This window comes from Camelina sativa, chromosome 20, assembly GCF_000633955.1.
Source record: "Camelina sativa cultivar DH55 chromosome 20, Cs, whole genome shotgun sequence".
Taxonomy (NCBI): domain Eukaryota; kingdom Viridiplantae; phylum Streptophyta; class Magnoliopsida; order Brassicales; family Brassicaceae; genus Camelina; species Camelina sativa.
Genome location: NC_025704.1, coordinates 22455251 through 22464727, shown reverse-complemented (window position 1 = coordinate 22464727; position 9477 = coordinate 22455251). Strand labels below are relative to the sequence as shown.

Genomic DNA, 9477 nt, shown 5'->3' with positions numbered 1-9477 from the left:
AAAAATCGAAAAAACCCTAGTTTTCTCTCTGGCCGCCTCCCTTAACACAAAGTTTCGTTAAGCGTTTGACCGGCGCGTGGTGGCTCATATAGCACCGGCGTCGGTCACCTCCTTTAATTTCATGCTTAGTTTTCAGTCCTTGTTGTTGTTTTCTGCGGTTGTGGAAGTGTGGAGAATTTTGGCGATGCGAATCCGAAGATTTTGAGTTCGAGATCTAGTGTGTTTTTGTCCTTGTTTCCGGATTCTTCGAATCTGTTTGGTTGCTGGTCTGCTCGGGCCGCCGTTTCTGTTCGCGATTCACAGAGTGGAGACTCATATCTATCCGCTGTTTCACTTTGTTGAGTACACGCGACAGTGGAGACCCTTGTTTTCTTCCTGCGACGGCTCTTCTTCCTTCCTTCATCGACAAATCTATGCATCATTGGATCTCTGACGTTTCTCTATCTTGGTATTTCGTTCGTCTCTCCCCTCTCCCTTCTTGTGTTCCCTGTTTGCTCTGATCAGATTGTAATCGGTTAAGATCTGGTATCATCAGTTGCTCAGGTTTAGTAGTTTCCCTCTTTTGGGATCTAGACTCCCTTGTTTGGGCTAAGTTTCTCTTCCCGACTATTTCTCTTTGTTAGTTTGGGGTGGAGTTCTGGTTTATGTTTGGATTAACTCATGTAGTATTAAGCTTTGTTTTTGCTTAATTACTTGTTAGTTGTGGCGTTGAAAGGTTCAAGTGAGTCTCAAATATCTTACGGTTACATCCCGGGAGACCCTTGACAAAGCACTTATAGAGAAAGATGCATCTTATGTGGAGAAAGCCAAGTTCCATTCTCTTGTTATGGCCATTTTGTGTTGAAGCCCGTTAAACACCAATCGGTATGCGGGAAGTCCTTCTAGTTTTTCGAGAGCTAGTTTCAGTCTCGAGACAAGATGTTTTTGGCTTAAACATTGTATCGTAAAATCATTTCCTCTTCTGTAAGTTATGGAATGATCATTGTGTCTCTGTAATTTCATTATCGTCTTTTATCTTGTGATTTGTAATCTTTCCGAATTCTCCTTATCAATATAATCTTTCTAGTGAAAAAAAAAAAAAAAAAAACCTTATCATTGACAGTTCACGAATTGATTGCAAAGAATAAAACAACACATATTGACCAACAATTTAGAAGTAAATAGTATTCATAGAATCCTTGTTAACATGATACACTCTATGAATTTTTTTGATTTTTTCTCTCTTTTGTAGTATATAGGATAATACTATAGGATAAGACCATTCATTCATAAGGTGATGATAATCTTGCTAGTAGCATATTTTAGGTAACTAGTGATTCTGATGAACACGTATACTTTACTTTTTGTACTTATTTTAAATGAGAATCTATAGCTAATGGAAGAAAAAATAAACAATACAATATTTTTAAAAAATAAACAGAATAAGAAAGTAGACCGAAGTTACATGGCAACTTAGGAAACAAAACAAAACAAAAAAAGGAAAGAAACCGGACTTGTTGCTTTAGTTTGGTTTGGTTCAGTTTTGAACTTTTGAATCTAAAACGAATAAAAGAAAAAAAAATTAAAACGAGGGACGTGTGTAAGAAGAGGCAAAGGCTGAGAAACTTTTTTTGGTTGGGACGTGGGACATCATAAAACAATTTTGCTTAGCAAACCCAAAAGAAAAACCAAAACTTTTTTTTTTTTTAATCTATTAACTCTTCTTAAGCCAGCTTGCATCTTCTTCTTCTTCAACATTATTAATTAAGATTTTACACATTAAATTTTAAAATATGATTTTCTTTTGTTGTTATTAGTTGATTTTTATAGGCTTTTAGCTATTCAATTTCTGTGTCTTTGGAAACTGCTCTTATGACTACTGACCTTTTTTAACCTCTCTCTCTCTCTCATCTCTCTCATTCATGACCAATTTGTTTTGCTTTTCTTTCTTTTTTATACAATTTCCTTTATAAAAAATGGAACTTTTTTTGGTTATATGGTAAATTACACATTGCCGTCTCCTCCTAATAATCCTCTTTTCTGTTCCCATTTGTGTTGTTGTTGGTTGTGGCTTTTGCTTCCTTCCTTTTTCCTCATTCTCTCTTCCTTCCCTTCCTTCTCCTCCTCTCTCCACAAAGCGGTAGGTTTCTCTCTTTCTCAATCGGTGAGTGTTTTTTTTTTAATAAAGTTTTGATTTTTATTCATCTCAAGGTTCTTTAGATCGATTTGTGTTCTTCTGTTCATGTTTGGTTTGTTTCTGATTTTTATGTCCTTCTGGGTTCTGTTGGATTTTCAAAGCTCGATCGAAACACGTGAGAATCGGTTGGTGGGTTTTTTTTCGAAATCGGTTTATTTTTATTTTTTTTTTTTTATTGAAATTTTGTCTCAAATTCTGGAGAATTGTTCTTGTGGTGCGATTTGATTATTGATTGAGAAGGAAAAAAAGAACATGTTTTTGTTAATGGGTTTTAGGCGTTTGAATCGGATCTTTTACTTCTATGAACTTGTGTTTTGTTTTGTGTGAAAAGTTTGGTTCTTTTGAGGTTTGTGAATTGTTTATGTGTGATGATGCTTTACCTTCAAGCTGTGGATTTCTTTTGCCTTTGCTTTCACCTTGCTGTTTCCAATATGTTTGCTTTGTATTGAGGATTTGTGATACTTTTATTAACTTCTTTGGTCGGTGATTTGTATACCGATGGTTAGTTGATATGTCATTCATGAGGCAGTGCCTTATTTTGGTCTGTACATTTTGATTTTTCTCTTATTTTTCTTCTGATGCCATTGAGGTGGTGGTGGTAGTTGACTAAAATGTTTTCACTCTTTTTCCCTATATTGTTTAGTTTTGTTTAATCTGGCATGCTTGTTGCGTGGTCCTAGCTTTTATTTGTACCTTCTTTTTCATTGATGCTTGATTTCGAAGTTGACAATTAGGTGTCAGTTTGATCATATTCGCATCTGCCTTTTACTGTTTAAGCTTGTTAATAACTTATGTGTCATCAGTTTCCTGCTAAATCATTTATGTTTTAGTTAGGTCTCACATCTAGAAGTGAGTCTCCATTTTGTATATACCCAGGATTGTTCTGTCTGTATAGTAGTTAGTTGCAGCAGTCTTGCTTTGAGTGAGGTTTTTTTGCTCCTTGTGCTCTTCTAGATGAAGCAGGTTATGTGAGTGTATATGCAATCTCAGGGTGCCATTTATTATTACAATTGTATGATTGAGTGTGTTTATTTATTTCTTATTACAGTTAAATTTTTCCTGTGACATCGTTAACCAATGATCTGCTGTATTTGTTGTTTTGCAGTCTCCCCCATTAGGCACATTGTTGAGAGCAGGGAAGTCTCGTGAGTTCTCTTCCCTCGAGTGTAACTGTGGTTAACGCTTAGCCAAGATGCAGGGAGAGAGGGCCAGTCTTGGCTATTTATCAGAGGCCTTGAATTTTGAGCATGGTTCTTCTTCGAGTAATGGTGTGATAGGTCATTGGGAGAATATTCACAGTCTTGGTGATAATGACTTGCAGGATTACATGATTGCAAACTCTGAATCAAACGCTTCGCTTGCAAACTCAGTTTATCGTGAGCAGCAGGATTTACGCAGATTTGGCCACGGTGAGGCTAGCTCTAGTGGCACAAAGGATGAACCTGCCAGTCACAATGAGCAAAGAATGGAAACTAGATGCTTTGACGGACGAAGGAATGAAATAATTGATTTAGATCCAGTGTTTGGGCAACCATCAGGCACAAATCAACCTGTTCAGAATGTCAATCTGAATGCAGAATATATAGAAATTCATGATGATATTAGTCCATATAGGGGTCGGTCTGGTTTCTTAGAAGCTAATGGACCAGGGACCAGGGTTTCACAACCAGTCAGATCTTTTGAAGAGAACAGTCTTGGAACAGGTTCTTCTGTAGAGGGTCGTCGTACCTGTCGAATTTATCAAGACTCTTACCAGGAAATCAACATTCATTAGACCTGAGACCTGGACAGTCATTTGTCTTTTCTCGTAGCCCAAATGCGCCTGCTGTGGGAATACCACCTGTGTCAAGGACCATGCTACCACCATTTCAGTGGACTGAGGGCTCACTAGCGGGTGGAACATCGAACTCTACTGCGCCTGTTGAGAGAAATCTTCATCTAGATGAAACAAGGACGAGAAGCACATCCGGGAATATTCAAGAGAATCTCATGTTTGTTCCAGGTCCTGAACTCAGAAATTTGGCCCGTAGTCAGAGTAACAGAAATGTAACAAGTGGAAACCTGAATATTGCATCATCATTGCCTAGGACAGGCTCAACAACAGGTGTTCCAGCACCATCTTCTAACCTAGCGTGGACTCCTTACCATAGTTCACCACATTATCAAAGAAGAAGGTCAGAAAGGTCTGAACTTGTCCGTAGGTCCTTGCTTTCTTCCCTTGCAGTAGATGCTACAAACCAGAGATCTGGTGATCATCCAACACTTCGTCCGTTGTCCCCTCCTGCCCCTCCGGATGGGCTTGTACTTCAGCCGGGTGGTGATAATAGTCAGATGCATAATCGGGCTTACGCGAGAGCAGGTCCGTGGTTTGATAGGCAAGGCGATAGTGTGGTTGGTATTCCTCATTCTTTGCGGGCCTTGGCAGCTGCAAGCAGAGGAAGAAGCAGACTTATGGTGTCCCAGGTCAGTTCATACAAATTCTGCTGTCTTGTAGCCTTTTAATGTGGATGGCTTTTGTAAATTTTGGCTCAAATAGAACTAACATTGCGCTTTTCTTTTGGACAGATGCAGAATGTGTTGGATGTCATGCGTAGGGATGCTAATAATAACTTGCGGCTTGAGGTTAGTTTTTTTTTCTGACTATAGCAAAGTTATCTACATTCGAACTTGTCATGTACTGTCTCTGTTGAATTCTAGACGAACTAGCCTAATAGGAACATAAATAATCTGGATGGTTACTTTTACAGGACGTCATGCTTCTAAATCAGTCAGTGCTGTTTGATGGGGCTGCTGGTATTCATGACCGATATAGAGACATGCGGCTTGATGTAGACAACATGTCATATGAGGTAAAAAAAACCATAACGAACCATAAATCTTTGTCAGAGTCATGTTAAATCGTAAAAAATCTCACTCCTTTTGGTTCATAAACTGTAGGAATTGTTGGCACTAGAAGAGCGGATTGGAGATGTTTGTACGGGTGTAAACGAGGAAACCATATCAAACCGGTTAAAGCAACGAAAGTACAAAAGCAACACAAAGTCTCCACAAGATGCAGAGCCATGCTGTATTTGTCAGGTATACATTGAGTTGCTGCAATAACATTAAGAAAGTATTAAATTTGTTTCTTCGTCTGAGTATGAATGGTGAAAACTTGGCGCAGGACGAATATACTGAAGGAGAAGACATGGGGACACTAGAATGTGGGCACGAGTTCCATAGCCAATGCATAAAAGAATGGCTGAAACAGAAGAATCTTTGTCCAATCTGCAAGACCACAGGCTTGAATACCGCCAAGAAGCGGAGGATAGGATGATGATGATATCTCAAGAGAAGCTTCTTTTTTTTTTCTTTAACAATTCATTTTATAATCAAAAAATGAAAGAAACCGAAGACACCCTCAAGCCCCCCACCACACCACCATTGCAGAGCCAGGCAAGTTGGTTCCCAATTTTTTTTTTTTTTTTAAAATAGAATTTGTTCGTATTTATATAAGCTGAGTATGGAAGATGGAAAGATTTGGATTGAAGGCAAAGATGGAGGGTTGATAGGGAAATGTTGTTTTTCTTTTTCTGGATTTGTTTGGATAATTTAATTCTACCCATTGTCAATTAAGTTTATGAAACCTTTTGAAAGAAGCAGGAAGTTGAATCGGCCGATTTTGAGATTATACATCGATTGAAAGCCCATATATATTGTTTTGGGTTACTGGCTTTGGTTGTCTTTTAGTTTGCACTATACAGTTTGGCTACAATGATTTCAGGGTGCAAATTGTTGCAATTTTAAAGGAACAAATTCGAGGTGAATAGTATGTATGTGCAAAAACGGTTGTCCCTTTGGAGTCGGTTTGTTTTTTTCCAATATTTTCGTTTTGGATTTTTCTAAATTTTGTCAAAAGATAACTAATATTTTAGATAATTTGGATATTCATTCGGTTCTCAGTTTCAGTTAAGGTGAATCATTTGAATAAAAAGAACGTAAATAAATAAAGTGAGAGAATATTCTACTCATCGGATTTTGTTGATGGCAAGAGCTACGACTCTTATTCCGTTAGTTGCACGTCTGGTGAAGTTGTCGACGGTGCTTGACATCGGCGAGATTCGAGCCTATTTTTTAATGTCATCATGTCTTTCGACAATAACCAATCTTCCACTCCTCAGATTGTATGTGGTTGTGTCTCCGCTTTACTATCTTCTTGCATGTGGCATTGTGTCTTGTAACCCTTATAGTTGTATTCAAGCAATCATAAACTATTGTCGGATTATCGCTTTTTCTCCTTTTATCGCTTTAACTTTGTTGTAGAGAATGGTTTGTTTTGTTGACTTTTATTATACAAGAGAAGCCAAAATATACTTTTACTTTTAAGAATAGTTTAGTAATAAAAAAAAACTATTGTTAGTATCACGTAAATTTTATTAACATAAACCATGAAACTTTAATTACGTCCGACTTTAACAAACGGTCCGAACGGTCTGTCTCGGTCAAAACCTGTCCACCGCTTTGCTTCACCGATTAGAAGGAAATCGCGGCGCCTGGACCCCATGGTCCGACACGAGCGCCTAGTTTTCTTTTGCCCAGACCTATTTTTAACTGTCGCATTTCCAAATAAATTCAAATTTGTATGCAAGAGAAACTTTCTATGATATTTCATGGTTTATTTGCTCTCTTATTATAATAATAATAATAATTATTATTATTATTATTATTATTACTTTTTTTATTGGGAAAATTCCATAAAAATACACCAACTATTTTTCTATTACCACTTTAATACACAAACTTTTATCACTTCCAGTTTAATACTCCAATTATTTTCTTTGCCCAAATTAATACTCAAACATTTAGCCGCGCACCCACTTCACAACCGCGGGTTAATTAGACTTAACGAGACTGTTCACAGTGGTTAACTTCCGTTTGATATGTGGTTAAGTTAACTCGAGTATCAATTAACAGTCATAAAATCCCAATTTTTTCAGAAACCCTAAATCCCCAATTTATAAACCGTAAATCGCAACAATGAGAAATCGAAGATGAGAGGTGCCAAAATCAAATAAGCGAACACGAATTCGGCGTTCTAAGGAGAATCGGAGTTCAATTTCAGTGAAATCAAGCGAGATGAGGTATGAATTTAACGATTCTGGTTTTGTTTGTTTACATCTTTTAGTTTTAAGATTCTCTAATCCGAGTTCTTCCGAGTTCTTCATCTGAATATCATCTTATATATTTGCAGTCACGACGACGAAATGAAGATGCATATTACTTATGGGGGTTTCATGACACTCACAGACAATGAGTTCTCTTATTCTGGTGGAAAGTTGGCCATGGATTATCGCATAGATCCAAATCTGATGACATGGTCAATTTTCCAGGAATTCACGGAGAAGCAAGGAATTGTGAGGGGTGTGGAGCAAGTGTGGTATCGACTACCAAATGAGAATATTTCAGTCGCAAGATGTATATGCGAAGACAAGGATAACGAAATCAGAAAGATGTGTTCAGAAGTAGCAAAAGTTGGAGAAGTTTATGTGTACATTGTACATGGTGTATCTCCACCAATTATGGGTAATGTGGCTGATATTGAAGCACACCTGGATGATGGCGAAGATGCTGATAATGAAAAGGAAGACGACGACGAAGAAGAAGAAGAAGAAGAAGAAGAAGAAGAAGAAGAAGAAGAAGAAGAAGAAGAAGAAGAAGAAGAAGAAGAAGAAGAAGAAGAAGAAGAAGAAGAAGAAGAAGAAGAAGAAGAAGAAGAAGGAAGAGTAAAGGGCTTAATGACTATGATAAGCCTCCATACTTGTGGTTGCTGCAGACATTTAATAATGGAGATGAGTTCAAAGATCAACTGTTAAGGTATGTTTTGAAAACTCAGTATGATGTGAAGCTTAATAGGTGGGAGTCTACAAAGCAAGCAGCTATATGTACTGATCGAAAATGTCCGTGGAGGATTTATTGCTCGGTGGAGAAACCATTGCGAAAGTGGATGGTTAAAGTATATGTAGACAAGCACAATCATGTAGCCACGGGAAGAGCAAGGATGCTGAAACAAGGAACTATTGCCAAGTTGTTTAAAAAGGAAGCACGAAGGAGACCTGACATAAGAAGTACAGATATTAAGGATGAGCTTATGCAAATGTACGGTGTGTTAGTTTCGATTTATAAGTGCAGGAAAGCAAGAAGGATTGCATTAGATATGGTTTTGGAAACCCAGAAGCAACAATTTGCAAAGTTGTGGGATTATGAAGCTAAGTTATTGCGATCTGATAAGAATACTACTACAGAAATTGTTACGGTTGAGAAGGATGGTAAACAAGTGTTTGATCGCTTCTACGTCTGCTTTGAGCCCCTTAGACGAACATGGAAAAAATGTTGTCGTCCTTTGATAGGTTTAGATGGTGCTTTCTTAAAGTAGGAGTTGAAAGGAGAGATACTATCAGCAGTTGGTAGGGATGCAGAAAATAGAATATATCCTATAGCTTGGGCTGTTGTCAGGGGTGAGGACAAGGATTCATGGGAATGGTTCATTAAAACGCTGAAGATCGACTTAGATTTGGGTTTAGAGGATGGTTATTCTTTCCATTCAGACAAACAAAAGGTACATAAGTGTTTAAAAGCAAAAAATTAGACAACATAAAGGCTTTGCTATCACTATTTGACATTTTGTTTTCTGCAGGGTTTACAAATTGCTCTCGCAACTGTTCTCCCAAATGCAGAGCATCGGAATTGTGCAAGGCATGTGTATGGGAACTGGAAGAAACGATTTGGTGATCTTGAGTATAAGCCTTTCTTCTAGAATGTGGCCTACAGTTACACTGAAGGAGAGTATAAATTGCACATGGAGGAGCTGCGTTTATATGACAGAGAGGCGTATGAGGCTTTGTTGGCTGCAGAACCAAAACATTGGTGTCGAGCTTTCTTCTCAAAAAATGGAAGATCTGCTAATGTGTGCAACAACTTATCAGAGAGTTTCAACAGGACTATCAAAAAAGCTAGAGAACTGCCCCTTCTTAATATGTTGGAAACCATAAGAAGACAAGCCATGATGCGCATTGCTCGGAGGTTTAAGAAAGCTAGCAAGTGTATAATGCCATTCCCACAAAGGATAGCAGATGTCTTGGAAGTGAATCGCAAAAACAGCAAAGATTGCAAGATTATCATAAGCAGTGATAACTTATATGAAGTTGTGTTGTATGGTATTGGTCATGAGGTCAGCTTACGGATGGGAACTTGTGCTTGTCAGCGTTGGGACCTCACTGGTATTCCTTGCAATCATGTAATCTGTGTCATCAATGACATTCGCC

General features: G+C 37.9%; 1 protein-coding gene across 1 annotated transcript; it reads left to right on the top strand.

Moving 5' to 3' along the window:
- On the top strand, positions 1907-5982 carry LOC104771435 (probable E3 ubiquitin-protein ligase RHG1A). The gene is given in 7 exon segments (XM_019242517.1): positions 1907-2119; positions 3282-3903; positions 3906-4639; positions 4742-4798; positions 4924-5025; positions 5114-5254; positions 5340-5982. Coding segments are annotated over 6 exon segments (1722 nt in total). The 5' UTR covers positions 1907-2119; positions 3282-3368; the 3' UTR covers positions 5493-5982.